Source organism: Hemitrygon akajei, chromosome 4 (genome assembly GCF_048418815.1).
Source record: "Hemitrygon akajei chromosome 4, sHemAka1.3, whole genome shotgun sequence".
In the NCBI taxonomy this organism is placed as follows: domain Eukaryota; kingdom Metazoa; phylum Chordata; class Chondrichthyes; order Myliobatiformes; family Dasyatidae; genus Hemitrygon; species Hemitrygon akajei.
In genome coordinates, this window is record NC_133127.1 from 173,354,295 (window position 1) to 173,377,087 (window position 22,793).

A 22,793-nucleotide genomic window follows, 5' to 3' on the forward strand; every position below is an offset into this window, starting at 1 on the left:
GGAAGCCAGATAATTTCCCCCGCAGTCTTTCCCTTGTCAAAGTGTTCAATATCAGTGGCATCCCTTCTGTAATGTAGTGAGGAGTCATCGTACAAATACAGCGATCTGACCCGTTGGTGTAGAGTCCAGATTCAAACACCATCCCCAGAAATTATTCATAGGATCTCCCACCACAAATTAGTATCCACCACTTTGCCATTCTGTAATGCAGGGAGATACAAATGCATTTGCTCCTGACTAGTCGCTGGACATTTAGGAAACACAAAAACAATAGAACTACAATAGGTCCATTGGCCTTCATCAATCGTGGGATTAAGTTTAGGAGCCGAGAGGTAATGTTGCAGCTATACAGGACCCTGGTACTGTGCTCAATTCTGGTCGCCTCAGTACAGGAAGGACGTGGAAACCATAGGAAGGGTGCAGAGGAGATTTACAAGGACGTTGCCTGGATTGGGGAGCATGCCTTATGAGAATAGGTTGAGTGAACTCGGCCTTTTCTCCTTGGAGTGACGGAGGATGAGAGGTGACCTGATAGAGGTGTACAAGATAATGAGAGGCATTGATAGTCAGAGGCTTTTTCCCAGGGCTGAAATGGCTAGCACGAGAGGGCATAGTTTTAAGCTGCTTGGAGGCAGGTACAGAGGAGATGTCAGGAGTGTGTGGAATGGGCTGCCGGCAAGGGTGGTGGAGGCAGATACGATAGGATCTTTTTAGAGACACCCGAATAGGTAAGTGGAGCTTAGAAAAATAGAGGGCTATGGGTAAGCCTAGGTAATTTCGAAAGTAAGGACATGTTTGGCACAGCTTTGTGGGCCAAAAGGCCTGTATTGTGCTGAAGGTTTTCTATGTTCTACAAGAATTGCTGCCCAAATGCTCAATTCCCTCTGAAATGTGGGCATCTCGTACCTGGAATAAGTTGACAAAAGTTCAACTGAGATTTCATTTGGCCACTATGAAATGAGTCATCCATGAACCAATTATATGGGAAAACAAAGTATTTGCCTGAACAATAAACATGTACTAGATTTAGAAAACAAGAAACAGAGTAACAGACTGAGCAAAAACAAGAAAGAAGGTAATGGATTAAACACAAAGCACAAAGCCCAGGCTGTACTCCTTTAAAACTTCCTGTGGAACTACAGAAACTTAAAACAGACAGTTAATAATTTCTCACATAGAAACAGCACTTATCGCAGAACAACTGGGCGGGTCCTAACACGTTTTCAGGGTATCTTAGGCTACGTCCACATTAGACCGGATAAATCAGTAACCGAAGCTTTTTCTCTTCGTTTTGACCCTCCGTCCACACTGAAACGGCGTTTTCCTCCCCCGAAAACGGAGCTTTTCTAAAACACCCTCCAGAGTGTGTAAATCTGAAAACACCACTTGGGCAAGAGTAGTGTGGATGGGGTAACTGGAGATTTCGAGAAACGCTGTCATGACGTGCCGGAACAGATGGCGGCATTTCATTGTTTTACTGAACACAACACCCACACAACCTAACAATTTCAGAACAGACGGCAACGAGACTGAAGCTAGAAGAGTTAGAAATGTACTCACCTAATACTTTGACCCATAACTTACTGAATAAGTATACTCACTCTGCCCTGTTTTCTGTCCTTGCTTGTATGAAGGTGATTTACCTATTTATGCAAGTACTTCTCTGACAATAGATGTGTAACAGCCTAATGTAACATTGTATGGAAATACAAGATAACACTGACGCAGACATGTTTTATACATTTAACAAGGTGCTTTATTAATGCAACAGAGTTAGTCAGTTTTTCAATGTTCGTCATCACCTGGGTCATACTGTCTGTGAACTGCCTATCAGTTGCCTCCATACGCTCCAGTATTTTTTTTTTTAGTTTTAAGTCCTCCTGTGCGAGTGCCAACAGCTGTCCATCGTTTGGCAATTTCCTTTTAAGTCTTTCTAGTCTGTAACTGCACAAACGCGGACTTTCACTGTGAGATTCGACACCAAACATGTCGCTTGTTTTCTGTAGATGTGTCCCACACATGCCCAGTAGGAGGAGATTCGCCCAAATACCCGTTTTAATGTGGACGGAGGTGTTTTCAAAAACGCTTGGTGTGGATGCCTATTGTTCTGACGTGAAACCAGCGTTTTCAAAATTATCCGGTCTAGTGTGGATGTAGCCCAAAAGGCCTCTCTCTCACACACAAATGCAAACTGATGCAAGTGGCTACACGCCTCACGTTTCACCACGTTCAAATTATTCACACTCTATTTACAGGGAAGTGGGATGCAAGTCAAATGGCCCCGTCCATACAGCAATGAGGTGTGAATGTACTAACCACCCCCACCCCCCACCCGATTCCTACTGTTGGTGAACGCTAGGCAATATCCTTTGCAGGGAACCCTGAATGGAATGGGAGCAACCTGGCAGTGAACAAAAGGGACCCTCATCTGCAGAGGGTTTGAAGAATGATCCTTTTCCCTAACGGTCTTCCTTTTTTACTCCTCCTGATGGTATTTCCACATGGCATAGAACCCCTTTTACCTGCTCCTCAGGAACCCCATCTTTAAGCAACACTAAAATTATTTCTTTGTGGGATCCTCCATTCCCTGTCTGCTAATCTAACTTCTGTATTTAGCTACACACGCCCTCTTCTACATAGTCTAAACCTTGTAATAATTGAATCGCTGTACCTGCAGAATGGCCAGCAGCTGGTGCTATTAAAGACAGCAGCACCCCTTTTATTGGAAATGTTGCCGATGTAAGCACATGCCCCACCATTCCAGAAGTTAATGCAATATCCTCTGGTGGGATCCCACTACCACAGTTTATTTCTGTGTTAAGAGCCCACTGGCGTAGAACTACAGTACCCTGCTCTAATATGCTCCATTCCAAACGAGAGAGAATCTGCAGATGCTGGAAGTCCAAGCAACACACACAAGATGCTGGAGGAACTCAGCAGGCCAGGCAGCATCTTGTGTGTTGTTCTGTGCTCCATTCCGCTTGGGGCTTTACATTCCGTTCAGTAAGTGTAACTCATGTCGTTCCCCAGAACCGTAGTGATGCATTGTGCTCAGAGCAAGCAAGCAGCCTCCTCAAGGTGTTATTGATCACATCATGTTGGGACAACAGGCTCCCTAAAGCACCCATCTCTCTGTTGGATAGGATCATTCTGGTACCCCCCTCCTCTCATATTCTCAATAACCACATGGCCAAAGACTCCTTAGCCTTTTGTGTGTAACCATCCCCTAAACTCGTTAGACAGACAAACTTTATTGATCCCGAGGGAAATTGGGTTTCGTTACAGCCGCACCAACCAAGAATAGTGTAGAAATATAGCAATATAAAACCATAAATAATTAAGTAATAATAAGTTAATCATGCCCAGTGGAACTAAGTGCAGGACCAGCCTATTGGCTCAGGGTGTCTGACACTCCGAGGGAGGAGTTGTAAAGTTTGATGGCCACAGATAGGAATGATTTCCTATGACGCTCAGTGTTACATCTCGGTGGAATGAGTCTCTGACTGAATGTACTCCTGTGCCTAACCAGTACATTATGGAGTGGATGGGAGTCATTGTCCAAGATGGCATGCAACTTGGACAGCATCCTCTTTTCAGACACCACTGTCAGAGAGTCCAGTTCCACCCCCACAACATCACTGGCTTTACGAATGAGTTTGTGATTCTGTTGGTGTCTGCTACCCTCAGCTTGCTGCCCCAGCGCACAACAGCAAACATGATAGCACTGGCCACCACAGCCTCGTAGAACATCCTCAGCATCGTCTGGCAGATGTTAAATGACCTCAGTCTCCTCAGAAAGGCTCTGACCCTTCTTGTAGACAGCCTCAGTGTTCTTTGACCAGTCCAGTTTATTGTCAATTCGTATCCCCAGTTACTTGTAATCCTCCACCATGTCCACACTGACCCCTTGGATGGAAACAGGGGTCACCGGTGCCTTAGCCCTCCTCAGGTCCACCACCAGCTCCTTAGTCTTTTTCACATTAAGCTGCAGATGATTCTGCTCACACCATGTGATAAAATTTCCCACCGTAGCCCTGTACTCGGCCTCATTTCCCTTGCTGATGCATCCAACTATGGCAGAGTCATCAGAAAACTTCTGAAGATGGCACGACACTGTGCAGTAGCTGAAGTCTGAGGTGTAGATGGTGAAGAGAAAGGGAGACAGGACAGTCCCCTGTGGAGCCCCAGTGCTGCTGACCACTCTGTCTGACACACAGTGTTGCAAGCGCACGTACTGTGGTCTGCCAGTCAGGTAATCAATAATCCATGACACCAGGGAAGCATCTACCTGCATCACTGTCAGCTTCTCACCCAGCAGAGCAGGGCGGATGGTGTTGAACGCACTGGAGAAGTCAAAAAACATGACCCTCACAGTGCCCGCCGGCTTGTCCAGGTGGGCGTAGACATGGTTCAGCAGGTAGATGATGGCATCCTCAACTCCTAGTCGGGGCTGGTAGGCGAACTAGAGGGGGTCTAAGTGTGGCCTAACCATAGGCTGGAGCTGCTCTAGAACAAGTCTCTCCAGGGTCTTCATGATGTGATGTTGTCATGATGATGTGATGTTAGTTCCTTAGTGGAGAATTCTTTGAGCTCTGTTGTCTCAAGGTGTCCATTATGCCCCCACCCTGCACGTTCCTGAGCTTCCTTCCCCTACTCCTGAGAGGAAGAAGCTGCACATTAATGCCCCACAGGGCAGGTGTGGGAACGCGTAATTACTGGCCTGGCCCGTACTGTTTTAGACGCACAAGGGAGAAGGATTAATCTGAGGGATCCACTCTACTCTCTCTCCCTCATATTCATCACCCAGCCAGATATCCCCATGTCCCAGCCTCCACAGTAAGATCATCGCCTCACCTCAACTTGGCTCGAACCTTCACTGGATCAGATTCCCAATTGGCCCTTCGAGTTGCCTCTAAATTCTGTAATTAGCTGACAGGCTAACTGTATCTTTGTATCTTCTAATTTTGTCTTCCTACTCTGAGTCATCAATGGTGATTCACTCAGAATAATACAGCGCTGACTGAGATCTTCCACTTCAGTCTTAAGACTTGCTATTGGTTTATATGGAAATCTTACAATTGTGCAAACAGCCAGAAAGCATCCCACCAGACCAATGGAGGGGCCTCAAAATACAGAATTAAATAAATAATGCTAAAAGAGAGCAAAAAATAAAAAAACATAGTGAGGTAGTGTACATCATCCATTCAGAAATCTGATGGCGGAGGGGAAGAAGCAGTTCCTAAAATGGCTTCCAAAATGTGAAATATTTATTTGGACTAAACCCCATCTGCTATTTCTCGGTTCATATCTACAACTGATCTACAGCTTGCTGTATCCTTTGGAGATCTCATCAGAACTTACAGAGTTCTGAAAGGGTTTGACAGGTAAGATGTTTTCCCTGATAGAGGATTTTAGGCCTGGGGTCTACAGTTTCAGAATGTGGTGTTGGTCAGCTAGGACTGGAATGAAGATAAATTTCTTCATCCAGAGCATTGTGAATCTACTGGAAGAGCTTTGGAGTCAGGGTCATTATGTTCAGCAGATGTCTGGATTTGAAGAGAATCAAGGACTTGGTGGTGGTGCTGAGGTAGAAGTCGGCCAAGACTATTATTTACTATTACCATGGATCATGTACACTTGTTCCTATTTTTAATGTTCTGTTTAAAAGTATGAATGTCTCAGTATCTTTATTTTACTCTACAGCTCTTGAAGCTGAGTTGCAGCACGGTGTGATAAACCAGCCCCCCAGCATTCTCCGAAACTGCATCTGCTACGTTTGTAAAATTCCACACCTCACTCACCACCTAAAGAAACTCCTTGCAAACCAGAAGGGACCACAAGGCCGCGCTGGGAAGCTGCCCCAGGAAGCGCTGGCGCACGCCAAGCTCCTCAGACTGCGTGATGAAATTCTCCCGTCGTTGGCCACGGTCTCAGATTTACGTGTTTACACTTCAACTTTGCTGGGCAACCACGCTGGGAAGATGAAACAAGAATACATCGAGGAACTTTGCCAGCAGTTCTACACTGATATTGTTAAGCTTATTGACAGCAGCAACAAAAACACACAAAAACCTGTGGACAGCTTTGAGAGTGTGGAAGTGGAAAACATGAAGCATGTGACTTTGTGCAATTTATATGCATCCCTTTCTGACTTTGAATGGAAAGAAAGAGACCAAATTAAAGAATACATTGTGGGGAAGCAACCAAGCACCCCCTTTATCATTGTGGGGGGGCCTTGCACTGGAAAGACAGTTCTCTTGGCAACTTGTGCCAAACAGGTACTGAGTTTTAATTTTTCCTTTAATAAAGTGCACCAAGATGTTGCCTGGGAAGGAACGTTTCAACTTAGAGAACAGATTGGAGAGCCTAGGTGTGTTTTACCTGAAGAAAAGGAAGTTGGGAGAGGAGGTGGTTGAAGTGTAGACTGCGGGAAACTTTTCCCCATATCAGAGGTAGATCCACCTAAAGGATATGGATTTAGGATAAAGGGTGAGTGATTTCCTCCAAAAGGACCACAACTTTGTTGAAGGGTTTGGAGGCTTGCGTGCCTCGATGATCAGGAGAGCTATGTTGACTGGTGTCAGTGCTTTGGGTCTTGGTAGAGTCACCCATGTCAAACAGGTCAAAGGGTAGAAGACAGATTGAGTAATCCACTGGTCCTGCAGGTTCGAGGGCCCAGTTAAGGGCTAACAACCTTGACTGGTAAAGCAAAATTGTTACAGAAGCTGCAATGAAGAATCTTTCTACATCTTGAGTGCGACGGTATTCCTGAGTCTCCACCCAGGACTTGTACGACTGACGGAAGTGAAAATCAAGCTGCTGACACAAGAGGAAAGAGCACCAGAGAGGGAAGACCTTCATTGCTGCCCTAAATACCAGCAGGGTAACGGGCAGTAGAGAGTGAGAGATTTGTAGGCGATCTCGGGGGAACGTTTTTCATCCAGAGAGTGATGAATACCTGGAATTCACTGATGGAAGCAGGTTTACTGACAGCATTTAAGAAGTGTCTAGGTCAGTACTTGAATCACGCAGGATATAGACTAAGCGCTGGAAGATGGGGTTAATATGTCTGGGTCCTCACTGGTCAGTGTGGATGTGGTGGGCCAAATTAGCTTCTGTGCTAATGATTCTGTGACTCGTTAGTTATGGCTACTGGGGGAGGCTGTAGTGAAAACAGAAAATGGTGAAGATATCCAGCAGGTTAGGCAGCAACTGTGAAGAGCTGAACAAAAGTACGTTTCATTTCCATTAAAATTGGGAAGTAAACAACTTTAAAGTTTAGGGGGAAAAAAGAGATCGGAGAAGAGGACAAAACAAGAGGTCTGTGAAAAGAGGGATTGTGAAGGAGCTTTTACTTTTCCACGTTCTGGTGCCTGATATATTTCCCAGATGAATACCATTCAGGTCTTGAATGGAGCTCGTCTTTATTTGCTGAGATGTTTGTGTAATGACAAACAAGCCTTTGCTGTTAAGAGAATTAATTAAGGATGCCTTTATTAAAGTGCAAATCAGTCAGAAATGCTATGCAATGAAATCCAGACAATTTATAGCCCTTCACACTTTGCTTTGTATAGACTGTGTTTCATATGAAGTTGCGCACACAAAATACTAGAGGAACTCAGCAAGTCAGGCAGTATCTATGGAAAAAAGTACAGTCATCCCAAAACGTACCTCCCAATTTTAATGGAAATAAAACGTAATTTTGTTCAGCTCTTCACAGTTGCTGCCTAACCTGCTGGATATCTTCACCATTTTCTGTTTTCACTACAGCCTCCCCCAGTAGCCATAACTAATGAGTCACAGAATCATTAGCACAGAAGCTAATTTGGCCCACCACATCCACACTGACCAGTGAGGACCCAGACGTATTAACCCCATCTTCCAGCGCTTAGTCTATATCCTGCGTGATTCAAGTACTGACCTAGACACTTCTTAAATGTGTGTGTGTGTTGCTCGGATTTCCAGCATCTGCAGATTTTCTCTTGTTTGTGCTTCACATGAAGTTGCTGGCTTTTCACAGTAGTTGCCCATTACCTCACCACAGGCAGTCAGTCAAGTGTTGTACTTGAAGTGTGTGCACTCCTTTAACAAGAATACACTGCCAATCAACCTTCTCAGTGGAAGTGGAACAATCTCAAATTTGCCGTCTCATTCCTTCAAATGTAAATGATTTTAAAATATCCAATTAAACTTGCTTCAGCCTTTTCCTTTTGGTCTTTTTTCTTCCTCTCAGTCATTTCTTTCCTTTGCTCTCTTTATTCCACTTCCCATTCATTTCATGAAAATGAATCTCAAGGTAGTATATGATTAGTTTGTTCATCAATTTACTTTGAACTTTGATGCTGTATAAGTATCACGTGAGAGTTTTGTTCCAATCCTGTCTCTCTTTCAAAAAAGAATACTCTAATTCACTCCCCATTGCTCCTCTTCCTTCTCAATGATTAATCTTCTCATTTTTGAATCCTTACTTCTTAATGGTAAAATATTTACTAAAGGTGTGGATGCCTTATTAGCCTTCCTTCCAGTGGCAGAAAATAATTCTGATCTGAAGGAAAACATAAACTAGAAAACAATGGTGGTAACACTCTGCAAGTCCGGCAGCTTTTGTGGAAAGAGATTGAATGTTTCTCTTCAAAGGCCCTTCACAGAACCAGGGAAGGGAGAAAGGCCATTAGTTGTTGAGAGCTGCAGGGGGAGCAGTATCCGTGATAGGGTAAGGGATGCTGTGGTAGAGATCAGCTGGGTGATAGGTTGATAGGGGCCGTTCTAGAGTGAGAATACTACAAAGAATTTAAATAAGACCATAGAATATAGCAGAATTCAGCTCATCAAGTCTGCTCCACCATTCGATCATGACTGATCTATTATTCCTCTCAACCCCTTTCTCCTGCCTTCTTCCCATAACTTTTGACACCCTTATTAATCAAGTACTTATCAACTTCTGCTTTTAATATACCCAATGACTTGGCCTCCATGGCAACGAATTCCACAGATTCACTGCCCTCTTGCTAAAGAAGCTCCTCCTCATCCCCGTTCTAGAGGGATGAACTGCTATTCTCAGTGTGTGCAATCTGGTCCTAGATTCTCCCACTATCAGGAACAATCTTCTCCACATCCAGTCTATACAGTTCATTTAATATTTGGCAACTTTCAATGAGGTGCTCCCCTTAATTCTAAAACCCAGCAAGTACATGACCAGAGCCATCAAATATTCATCACTGTTTCATTCCCGTGATCATCCTCTGGACCCTCTTCAATGCTAGCACCCCCTTTCTTTGATATGGAGCCCAAAACTGCTCACAGTACTCCAGATGTGTCCTGACTAATGCCTTATAAACCCTTAGCATTACATCCTTGCTTTTATATTCCAGGCCACTCAAAATAAATATTAATATTGCATTTGCCTTCCTTACTGTCAACTCAATCAGCAAGATAACGTTAAGGGAATCCTGCACTAGGACTTCTGATTCCTATTGCACCTCCAATTTCTGAATTTGCTCCCCATTTAGAAAATAGTCTATGCCTTTATTCCTTCTTCTGAAGTATATGATCATATACTTTCATACACTGTATTCCATCTGCCACTTCTTTGCCCATTCTCCTAATCTGCCCAAGTCCTTCTGCAGGCTCCCTGCTTCTACCCACTACCAGCCTCTCCACTTAGTAATTTCTGCAAACTTGGCCACAAGGTCATCAATGTCAGCTGGATCATTAACATATAACATGAAATGTGGCAGGCACAAGAGTGTCTCTTTGTGGAACACCACTAATCACATGCAGTCAATCAAAAAAGGCCCCCTTTATTCCCACTCATTGTCTCCTGTCAGTCAGCCAATCTTCTATCCATGCTAGTATCTTTTTTGTAATACTATGAGCTTTTATTTTGCTTAATAGCCTCATATGCGGCACCTTCTGAAAATCCAAGTAAATAACATCCACTGACTCTCGTTTGTCTATCCTGCCTGTTATTTCCTCAAAGAATTCCACCAGATTTGCGGGGGAGGATTTTTCCTGAAGGAAACCATGCTGATTTGGCCCATTTCATCATGTGCCTTTAAGTACTCTGAATCATCATCCTGAATAATGGACTCCAACACCATGCCAACCACTGAAATCTGAAATCTGAAGGACTCTGAGGAAAAATTACCATGTGAAATATCCTGCTCCAGCAATATCCAAACCAAGAATATCTGTCTGTACAAAATCAGACTAGAAGCCATCTGCAAATATGTACCCTTGAATACAATTGTGTACAGACATCTAATGAAAAGGGTGGTGTTAGTTATTAGTCACAGGACAGTAAAGGCAGCTGTCTGTGTTCATGTTTTTAATGCTGTGATTTTATTCTGCTGGCACAGAAGAGGTTAAAATAATACTCAGAATATACAGATTGAAATAAGTCCTTAGCATTCCCTTCCATTCTCAAATCAGCTCATTTGCCCTTCCCATAATCCTTCAACTCTTACTTTCTTAATCCATTTTTCATCGAAATCCTTAATGTTGATTGAATTTCTATATTAGACCATAATATATAGGAGCAGAATGAGGCCATTTAGCCCATCAAGTCTGCTCTGCCATATCGTAATGGCTGATCTAATTTTCCTCTCAGCCCCAATCTCCTGCCTTCTCCCCTCGTCCCTTCATGCCCTGACCAATCAAGAATCTATCAACCTCTGATTAACCCCTTAACCCTGCAAATTATTTTTACAGCTTTATAGTTCTAAAGGAGTTCCCTAAACCCTTTGTTTTTAATCCCTTCTGTTTGATTATTAATCTGTAGCGTCTCCTCTGTGGTGTTTCATATCTTCATGTATCACTTGTCCCTCCCTTTGCCTTATTCGGTGGTTTGTTCTGTATTTCTCTCAGGTTACTAATGATATTTCAATATTTTACACTTAACTATTTTATTTGTTCCATTTCTCTGCAAATAACCAACAACATGGGGCTACCAATATGCAGCTTGAGAAATAATAAATGTAAATATAATGACAACATAATTTCTTTCATGTGTCCTTTTCAGATATGTTCATGGCTGAATAAATGCGATCCGGTGATAGTTGGCCGCTTCCTCTCGACAGGCCTCAGAACCTCCTTCTGGAATGCCCTGATCGGAATCTGTCACCAGATCGCCGTGAGCTACCACAAGCCTGTGCCGGAATATTCCGACAGCTCCGAAGAACTAGTGAACTGTTTTGTGAACCTTTTAGAGTTGTCATCTGAACAGTATCCCTTGATAATAATGATCGATGGTGTTGATCAGGTCTCAGAGGCTGATAATGCCAGAACCTTATGGTGGCTTCCAAATCTTCTGCCACCCTTTACCAGGTTAATTATTTCCATCACTGTTAAGACATATGAAATTACACGGGAAAGCACGTTGCTGCACCCAAATGCAGCGTACTTTCTTGAACTAAAGCCAAGGGAAAGAAAGGAATGCAACAAAGTTCTCACACAAACTCTGCTTTCCTCCAGCAGAAGGATTACATCTGGGCAGCAGATTTACGTGAATGCAGCACTGGACCAGTGTTCTCTTCCACTTTATGTTAAGTTGCTTTATAATGAAGTGCTTTGTTGGACGTCTCATGATGATATTAATGACCAGACTTTAGGAAGAACTGTTCACGACAATATTGATCGACTGCTTAAAAGGCTTGAAAGGAAGCATGGGGAAGGCCTGGTTTCCAGAGTTCTGGGTTATGTAACACTTGCAAATTCAGGACTTAGTGAGATTGAACTGCTGGATATTTTGTCACTTGACAACTACGTGATAAGAGACTTCTGGCCTCAAGATGCTATGCCAGTCTCACTGAAGGTACCATATTATACATTAGCGAGATTACGAGAGGATCTGAGAGGATTTTTAGTGGAAAGGCCACACAACGGAGTAAAGATGCTCTTCTGGGCAAACAGACATTTTCCACTGGTCATTAAGAGGTGTTACCTCCAGAACTGGGACACTGTACAACAGATGCACAGTGTTATGGTGGAATATTTTTATGGTCGATGGTCCAATGGAAGAGCAAAGCCATTTTCTGTCTCTCTGTTGCAACAGGGCCCAATAAAGTATCAACAGGTGCATCGGGGGACTTCAGAGCACAAGCCTTTGACGGAAAAGTACGTTGACAGGCAGCAGCCTTCACAGCCTTGGCTTTTTCATTTCCAGACTCCTTTGGAAGACCATTGTCCAGTCTTTGCAAATCACAGAAAAGTTGAAGAGCTGCCTTATCATTTGAGGAGAATTGGAAAGCTGCAAGAATTATATTTTAATGTGCTAACTTCATTCACATCCTATCTGGCGATGATTAAAGCTGGCCATTTGGTTCAACTGATAACCGAGCTGGAAGAGAATATTCAGACGTTAAACCGAAGGGGTGTCAGATTCTTGGCAACAGTTCTAAAGAGTGCATTTTGTCTGCTGCAGAAATCCCCTGAGCAACTTCCAATGGTTATTCAGGTGAGGGTTCTACCATTTGCGGGATGCTTCCCACAACTGTTCAGTTTTCTAATGCAAGCTTATAAAGAAGGATTTCAGCACAATGCCATTGCTGTGCTACACAGTCCAGTGATTACTGTGCCAAGAGTGCACACCTCTCTGTGTACCTCCGACTTCTCTGCAGCAACTGATATCATAGAAATCCAGTCACAATCTGCAGTTCTTGTAACTCTGGAAAGCGGCTCTGTATACACTTGGAATCCAGATTTCCAAACAGCTCAGGAACGAATAAGCACTAATGGCGTTAAGGTTTCAGGAGCTAGAGTATCCCATGGCGACCAGTTCCTTGTATTAGCGACTGAACATAGCACGATGTTAGTCTATGATTTTTCCCAGCTAACCCTGCTGTACGAAGCTGAAGTGAGAAGAGCAGTTGACGGTGGCATAGCAAAAGTTCCTCAGCCAGTCAGCGGCTTTGCCTTATGCAACACAAACGTGGTGGTGTGGTTTGACAGTAGCATAGTAGTGAGGCTCTTTAATCTTAACTCTCATCACACAATCAGGCAGCTGAACTGCCAACATAATGTTCAGTGTATTTCCTTTTCTAGTGATGGAACCTATGCACTGTGTGGACAATTGAAGAGCACAGTTACAATATTCAACATTCACACTGGTTGCCAGGTAGCCACAGTTGCTTCTGAACTCGAGGACACACCTGTGTATTCCATTTTCCTGAGTGCTTCCAATGAAGAAACCTATGTTGTGGACAAGATTGGAAATAAGTTTGTTTGGGACACAGAGAACCTGACTGAGCCAAGTCTTCAGGAGAGCATTATTTGTTCAGATAATGAAGATGAACTTCTCAATGTTGAATTTTTGTCCCATTCCCTCTTATTGTGCAAGATGTCTTGTATTGAAGTCTGGGACACATTGAATTGGAACGTGTCAGACATGTTCAAACCTCCAAAAAATGAACATTTTATCCAAGCCATATTGTCACTAGATTGCCATTGGATTTTAGCTGTCATCAGTGGTTCCGAGGCCTTATTTGTGTGGAAGAGAGAGACAGGACAGTGTGTTCTAATGCTTGAGAACAGATTTGGTACACCATTGAGATTAACCAAGTGCATTACACAGAAGTCTTTGGTATCAGTCACTTCAAAGGGATATGCCATATCCTGGGACTTCGATTGCATGAATAGAGTCTCAGCTCTAGCGAAGGCAGAAAAGGCCATACAATCAGTTCTCCTTCCGAAAGAAGGGAAGTATTTTTATACCTCTGATGGTACCAGCATCATACTCAAATGGAGCCTGACTTTCTGTCAGATTGAGGCTACCTTTACACATGCCAACCTCATTAAACACTGCGCTCTTACAAGGACAGGGGCCACCCTGGTAACTGCAGATGTCAGCGGTGACCTTTATGTCTGGGACACGAAAACTGGTGAAAACTTCCACAGGATCAGATACAGCGTTGTGACGCAACTGTTGGTGACACCAAACGATCACTCTGTGGTGTCACTCTGTGAAGGCTCCACTTCTAAGGTCTGGAATTTGTCCAATGGGCACGTTGTCTGTGATATTCATGTACCCTTAAAGAAGGCAACGATTATGCCAGAAAGCACCTTTGTTTTAGGTCTTCATCAGTATTGTCTCCTCGCTATCAGCTTGTGGTCAGGTGGCATAGTCAAGAGATTTGAATGTGTTGACAAGTCTAATATTGTTGCCTTCCAAACACTGAAAGATTATCCAGACTACATTTTGCTCATTACATCTTCTGGATGCATGTACACCTGGAATGTGGCAGAGGAAACGTTTTGCCAACAGGTCCAGCTCCCAATCAAGTTCTCCAAACCCCTGGATAACTTTCAGGTTTCTGACAGTGGGAGCATTGCAATAATGTCAGCTATCACTAAGAGTATCAACGTCTTGGACATCCTACAAGGAAAAATGTGTGTTATTAGTACTGAGGGAGATATCTTTAATCAGCAATTAACAAGAGATGGTCAATATGTTGTTTACATAGATTACAGAGATTCCTGTAGTTGTGACTTTCATTCCAGTCCAACACTTAACATTGTTCGAATAACAGATGGAAAAAATATTGGATCCTGCCATTTGTGTAAAATTCCCTCCAGTATTCTTGTCTGTGAACATGATTTAAATATTTTAGTTGGTTTTGAAGACGGGAGTGTTGGAATATATGCAGTTGTTGACAATCCTGGTTCTGAAAACAAAATTAAAAGCCAACTGACAGAGATGATCAAAGGTGAATATCATCCTGAGAACAAAAATTGGTACTTTAAAGACTTACCTGATGCCGTTTGGGTAGATTCAGTCAATGAATATTCACAATAACTGCTTTACATGCCTGGATGAGTAGATAGTGCCAGTCCCTTAGTCTTTTCCATTTGTTGGACAACACAAAAGAGTTATGTCTGAACTGTTCAGATAAATATACTGCAGGAATACTCTGAAAATGATTTTTTGCTTGACAAATCAACTGTACTTAGTAGCAGGCTTTCAAAAAGAAAATTATGAAGAATGATTAGTGACATCCAAATGTGACCAGTTTCTCAATTCTGTGGAAAATGAAGCCTTCTGATTTTTCTATAAAGCACTGGGCACATGGACTTAATGTGCTTAGAATATATTTTATTATGTATTAATAACTTTATAAGTGATTGCAGAGATTCTGTCTACCTGCTGAAATACACTGAGAAGAGTAATGTAATGCTCACCATTTCAAAAACAATGAATTTATTTTCAGAGCAAACACGAGGCATTTATTATGTAAATTTTGCATTAATATCTGCAAGAAATTCAGAAGGAGGCTGCAACAGTATGGTGTGGAGGATGTCTATTTTATTAATAGAGCCCATTGGCCCACTTAGTCCATTGCCAAACTATTTTTCAGCCTAGCCCATCAACTTGCACCTGGATCATAGCCCTCCATACCCCTCCCATCCATGTATCTATTCAAATTTCTCTTAAATGTTTAAATCAAACCTGCATCCACCACTTACACTGGCAATTCGTTCCACACTCTCACTACCCTCTGTGAAGAAGATCCCCCATATTCCCCTTAAGTATGTCAACTTCCACTCTTAACCCATGACCTCTAATTCTAGTCTCACCCAACCTGAGTGAAAAAGGCCTGCTTGCATTTACCCTGTCTATACCCCTCATAATTTTGTATAGCTCTATCAAATCGCTCCTTATTCTCCAATGCTCTAGGAAATAAAGTCCTAATCTATTCAATCTTTCCCTATAACTCAGGTCCTCAAAACCTAGCCGTTATGCTTTGTAACTCCAAAAAAAATGAAAGGAAAACATAGTAAGTTAATTGGATTAGACATTGGCTTTGTGGGAGATTGGTAGTTGATAGTTGTCTGTCTGACTGGAGGCCTGTGACTAGTGGAGTGCCGCAGGGATTGGTGCTGTGTCCAATCACAAGCAAGAGAAAATCTGCAGATGCTGGAAATCCGAGCAACTCACACAAGTGCTGGAGGAACTCAGCAGGCCAGGCAGCATCTATGGAAAAGAGTAAACAGCTGACATTTTTTTCCAGCATTTTGCATTTGGGGTCCAGTCCATTGTTATTTGTCATCTATTTCAACAGTCTGGATGATAATGTGCTTAACTGGATCAGCAAATTTGCAGATGACACCAAGATAGGTAGTGGACAGCGAGGAAGACTATCATGGCTTGCAGCAGGATCTGAACCAGCTTGAAAAATGGGCTGAAAAATGGCAGGTAGAATTTAATGCAGACAAATGAGAGCTGTTACACTTTGGTGGGACCAACCAGGGTAGGTCTTACACAGTGAGCAGTAAGGTACTGAGGAGTGTGATAGAACAAAGGTCCTTAAGTCATTGAAAGTGGTGCCACAGATAGATAGGATTGTAAAGAAAGCTTCTGGTACATTGGCCTTCATAAATCAAAGTATTGAGTACAGGAGATGGGATGTTATGTTGAAGTTGTACAAGACATTGGTGAGGCCTAACTTGAAGTACTGTGTGCAGTTTTAGTCACCTACCTATAGGGAAGATGTAAATAACATTGAAAGAGTGCAGAGAAAATTTACAAGGATGTTGCTGAGTCTGGAGGACCTGAGGTATATGGAAAGATTGAATAGGTTAGGACTTTATTCCTTGGAATTTAGAAGATTGAGAGGAAGTTTGATAGAAGTATCCAAAATTATGAGGGGTATAGATAGGGTAAATGCAAGCAAGCTTTTTCCACTGAGGTTGGGTGGGACTACAACCAGAGGTCATGGGTTAAGGGTGAAAAGGGAAAAGTTTAAGGGGAACATGAGGGGAATCTTCTTCACTCAGAGAGTCATGAGAGTGTGGAACGAGCTGCCAGCACAAGTGGTACATGCAAGCTTGATTTCAATGTTTAAGAGAAGTTTGGATAGGTACATGGATGGTTGGGGTATGGAGAGCTATGGTCCCAGTGCAGGTCGATGGGAGTAGGCAGTTTAAATGTTTCAGCATGGACTGGATGGGCCGAAGGGCCAGGTTCTGTGTTGTATTTTTCTATCACTCTGACACAAGCTAGGAAAATGTGTCTAGTTTTACTGTAGCGAGGGATGCACATATGACATGGTGGCGTAATAATGAATGCCATTCACCTACTTCCTACATATAAACCATAATGAATTATGTGAACAAAGATTAAACAATATATTTACAATATTGCTCAAATATTACTGAAATATGAAGTACATTCCTCCCTGCTTAGCTATAAACTCCAACTCACTATAAAGTGCATCTCAACTCAAATCTATAACTTATTTTTCTGTAGTTATCTTATATCTATCTTCATGTGGGTGTGTGTGTATATATATATATATATATACACACGCGCGCGCGCACGCACGCACGCACACACACGCAAACACATACACACACACATACATATATATATATATATATATATATATTTACACACACACTCATGTATATTCAGTATACTATGCAATACATCTGCTATATAGATAACCAGAGCATTGTAAATTTTAAGTTGTCCCATTCAGGCCTAAAGATTTCATTGCAGTAGAGGATTTCTTAATCTTGTGAGATAATGTCTTCCCTGACTCTGGGGGTGGAGGGGGGGTAGTCACTCTGTTTGGCAGGTGAAACTTGTGGCTGTGAAATAATCTCAAGTTCTGGGGCTTCCTCCGAGGTGGTTGTGGGAGTTGACTGTGGGACTGCAGGAAGTGGTTCTGACAGCTCTGGAGACCTTTCTCTAACAATTGACTCTGCTCTCCTCAACTGGTGATGTCTCCAGATGAGATGCAATCTCCTCTCTGCAGGAGAATGATCCAGTTCTGTCTTTAATCATTTCAACTACCCATTTATTTTCAGCTCTCTGGTCCCTCGCTAGGACTGCTTGTCCCATAATGAAACATTGCACCTCCTTGTTTGAGAAGCCCTCAATTTGTCTCAGCTATTGGTCCTGCATACTCCTCCTGAGGCTGGGTTTGAGGAGATCCACGTGTGAGAGCAAGGGGTGACCCAGGAACAGCATAGCTAGTGAGTTGTTGGTTGTGTACTGTGCTGCACTTGCCATTTTCTGGATGAGTTTGCATCCTGAACAGTGCATGGTGAGCTGCTCGATCTGCTGATCTATCCCAGGCCACCAGACAGAGCTTCAAGCCAATGCTTCCATTTCGAACACGACTAGATGACCGGTACGAAGTTCCTCCATCGCTTTAGCATTACAGACAGGCTTCACTGGACAAAGTGAACGGAGGTCCCAGGACTGGACACCATCTATTCCAGCAGACTCAAGAGGAAAGCAATCAGCATAACCAGAGACACCACACACCCCGGCCACTCCCTGTTTGACCCGCTTCCATCCAGCAAAAGGTTCAGGACACTAAACGCTAGAACAAATAGACTGAGGAACAGCTTCTACCCCAGAGCTGTGGCCTCCATCACACCACTCCCACAGAACAATGACTGAAACTGTGAGCACACACAAGGACACAAATACCTGCACTAACGGCACTTTGTGCATTACTGTGACATTCTGGTGCTGCTGTAACTTATTTTATGCCACTTATCTGTTTAATACTGTTTTTCTATTACTGTCTTGTTTTTATCTACTGCTTTATTTAACTGCCTGAGAGGAACCTAAACAGAGTTTCATTGTACCTATGTATAATGACAATAAAGATCATTCAATTCAGAATCATGATATGTGAGTACAGTGTCTGTTGTCACCATTTCCTTTACGTTTTGGAAAGCCACCTCACACTGCTTTGTGATCTGCAGTAATGAGTTCAAGGGATGGAGCACAGTAGCCAGGTTTAGCAGAAACCTATTACAGGAATTGACAAATATTAAAAAGGACTGCAAATGTGGCATGCCCTGGGGCCTTGGGCATCCAGCACTGCTCGAGTTTTCTCAGCAAACTCAACGTAAACCGTGTGCGTCGATGGTGTGACCACAGTACGTGAAGCTTGGTGTAAAGAAATCACGCTTGTTGTATCGCACTCTTCATAATCTTCAAATCTATTTAACGCTGTATTGAGATTTTTTCATCCTCACCAGTAACGATGTCATCCAGGTAAGACTGAGTGTGGTGACTATGGCATATGACGGGCCCCACCCGCCACTCACTGTCAGGAATCCTCAGTTTGGTGGGACTTCGCCATATACTCCGTTACCACACGCACATACACCCCGAACCCCACATCCCGCCCAGCACCATGTCGATAGCTGTGCTGTCATCACCTCCGGCTCCTGTGCAATTGCAGCCGGAGCTCCGTAGATCGCAGCGAACGATTCGACCACCTGATCGACTTAACCTGTAAATATACTTGGGAATTTTTTTTAAACAAATGAGGGGTGAATGTGGTGAACTAGATATACCTGTCTGACTGCTCCTGTGGCTCCTCCCAAGACCCTGCTGACTACCCCTGTGGCTCCTCCCACAGACCCCTGTATAAAGGCGACTGTGGCCTGCTGCTCTCCCTCATTTCCCCAGGATGTAGTGTTCTTCAGTCATTAAAAGCCGATATCTCACTTCCTAAGTCTCGGCGTGAGTTATTGATGGTGCATCAATGAGTGTCCGGGATTCTTGCAGCACCTGGTCCACAGTTTTCTGCCTGAGTGCAGGTGCAGATGCTACTCCAAAATAAGCCTAATTATAGCGATGAAGTCTTTGTGAGTGTTTATTGTGAAGAACGCTTCTTCCATCTTCATCTATAGGTAGGCCTCAGCTAAGTCCACTTTGCTTGAATGTTGCCCTCCAGAAAGGCTTGCAAAGATACCCTCTATCCTAGATAGAGCATCATGTTCTACTGGGTTGACATTAAAATCACCATTGATCCTGAGACACCCATCCTTCTTGGCTATTGGGACCACTGGCGTTGCCCATGGGCTCCACGCAACCTTGGAAAGAATTCCTTCAGCCTCCATGCGATCTAGCTCACAGGCTACTTTGTCACGGATGGTATAAGGAACTTGGATGTGGCATTTTAATTTTAACACTATTTTACCCTTGATATGTTTGCGTTTTCTAATGCCATCTTTGAACACTGCTGTGACATCATCCAGTACCTTCCTTAATTTGCTTGCAATTGACTGTTGCAGGGTGGATGAATCTCCAATCAAGTTGTAGTTGTTGTCTATTTAATATTTCAATTATATTTGACTAATCTTGTGTATATATTGGTTGATAAAGTATTTGTATTCATTTAAATAATTACGGGGTTATATGTAAAATATGTTAATTGCATATATCATCATACTACCACGTGATATGTGCACGCTGCATTACAAGTAAAAGGCAAGTGAGACTCATATTTTGGACTCCACACATTTTCATTTGAATTAATTTAATATTTCGAAGTTACAAAACTTAACCTTGGCAGCAAAGTGTTTTTAAAATGAACCCGAGCTGGCTAGTGACCTGTTAAAGTAAAGTGAGACGTGCAAACTGAAAAAAAACGGTGCAGTGAGGAACGGCGAAATGGAGTAGCACATGCAAGAACATTGAGTTAAAGAATCTGCTGTAAATGAAAGAATTCAGAGTTGATAAAGTGTGAGTACCAGGTGATAATGACCATTTTAAAAAAGCAGAAATGTCTGGCTAAATTGGAAAGATTGATGAGTTTGATGACGCAACAGATAACTGGCTCATGGATACTGAGCTATTGGAACAGTGTTTTAAAGCAAATGAAATAGCTAATGAGAAGCAAGTGCCAATTTTGCTGAGTTAACTCAGTTTAGAGGCATACAGTTTGCTTCAAAGTTTGACTGCTCCAACCAAACCATCAGAAATGAGCTTGCTGTTATTGGAAGGATCACTTAGAAGTGAAGTCATTCCACAGACTGTTTGAAAGGCATTTCAAAGATACTGAAGCCTGCAGATACTCAGCTAAGAGTTGGAGAGAAGATAACTCCGGTGGGAATGAAATCCTTAACAGTGGAATACAACGACCAACAAGCCACATTGGGGTTGTATGTGGTAAAGACAGGAGGACCAGCATTGTGGGGACTAACTATTCACAGAAGTAATTAGTAATGCATTACTTTTATCCTCAATGTGGCTTTGTAGCCAACAAAAAATGCAACATTTAAGTTTTGTTACCTGGTTCTTCAGGTGGAATCGATGAAAAAGGACTTCCTTCTTTGGTCCATGAGCGGAATGCCTTGCATTTTTAATAACTTGCTGTCTGTATTCTCTCAAGCTACTTAGGGAGATAAATAGCTTGTTCCATTTGTTCAAGACCTCTGGAAAACCAGACTGGGTTCTGAAACAAAATGCCTTATTGCAACAGAATCCCCCTATGACAGCCTTTACTTCACACCCTCACTCCACCTCTAACCTCCCCACCCTTTTCCAACAGCTGGTATTCTGATGTTATTATTTGAGCATTATATTAGAAATGGATGTAATTCAGTAGGAAAGATCAGTCCAGACTTCATATGACTCCAACTGGAGTTCAAACAAGGGCCTGGTGAAAGCTCAAAACTTTGAAGCCCAGGTGATTTCCTCTTTAAATCTGCAACTGTAGCTCTGCTATTTCTAGATTTGCTGAAACTGATTCACTCAGTAAATTATCTGGGACTCCTTGTGATCAAGCTAAAAAATCAGGCACCTGTAGAACCACAGCTTAGCAGAAGAGTTCTGCATTAGCTTGAGACATTGTACAGTGATCACCTGACCAAGAAACAAGTAGCTTCTCTGATCCACTCATCCTTGGATTGTCTACTCATCAGCAGGTCCTGTGATCGAGGCCCAAGGGTCGAATCGGAGGTCTGGAATTTGAGCCCTGGGACTGTAAATTCCTGTGATTCTACTCTGCTGCGGTGGTTGAAAGCCCAATATCTGAGTTTCCCCATCTGAATTGTCAACTGGAGGCTGCAGTCTTAAGAATATAGAATGTCTTGGGGTTAGAGGATGTGGGTGGGAGGGAGGAACAAGGCGTGTTTTGCTGTTGATATTTTGTTGCTTGCTGAGTTCTGTGTTGTTCTACCAAGCATTGTGAGCGTACTGTGTTGGCGGTGGAATGGGTGGTGACACTTGCCCCCAGCACACCCTTAATGCAAACAACACATTTCACTGTATGTTTTGATGTACACATGATAAATTAACATGAAAATCTTGAGTCTTATGGTATCTATAACATTCTGTACATAAGAAATACAAATTTTTGGAGGTATCATGCAATAAAGAAATCTGTTTTAGATTAAAGATGCCTTCTCAGTCAATGTACCACATTTGAAATTTAATTACCGTAGATTCCGGACTACAGAGCGCACCTGATTTTTAGCCGCTGGCACTAATTTTAGAAATAAAATCATTTTTTTAAATGTAAAGGCTGCACCGGATTTTAGGCCGCACCGGATTTTCGGCCGCAGGTGTCCCACGTTGTAATATGAGATATTTACACAGAAAGATATTACACGTGAGGATTTTTTTAACTTTTAATTAAATCCATATGGTAACAAAAACAAATACATATTGCAAATGCTTTTTTTCGAACCGTGCCCGTACGCGGCTACTTTTAAATATACGTTGTGTATACTTCTTTACTGAACAACATTCCAATATCTCCTAACGACTGGTAAAAAATATATATACTGCAGCCTACCAGGAAAAGTTATTGATACCTTTAACTTAAAAGCAGAGTTCGCTCGGATCCAAAGCCGCTCGCGGAATCCGCTCCCCCCCTCCTTTCCGTTTCATCGCAAACGGCATTTTCCCACAAGACGCCGCGAAACCGGGTGTGTCGTCATAGCATCCCGCGATGTAGTACAGAAAACAAATATAGTTTAAACTAAGAGGGTAGGTAGCACAATGCTTCGAGTGTTTTCCATGTTGATGAGGGTGAGTACAA

General features: G+C 42.8%; 1 protein-coding gene across 1 annotated transcript in view; it reads left to right on the forward strand.

The window, feature by feature from the left end:
• Positions 1-17,300, forward strand: part of LOC140726957 (NACHT and WD repeat domain-containing protein 2-like) — a 60,970-nt gene extending 43,670 nt beyond the window's left edge. Inside the window, exons 6-7 of the mRNA XM_073044004.1 lie at positions 5,704-6,278; positions 11,021-17,300. Of these exons, the coding sequence (XP_072900105.1) occupies positions 5,704-6,278; positions 11,021-14,791 (4,346 nt within the window). The 3' untranslated portion in view covers positions 14,792-17,300. The remainder of the gene's footprint in view (positions 1-5,703; positions 6,279-11,020) is intronic.
• Positions 17,301-22,793: the final 5,493 nt, after the last annotated feature.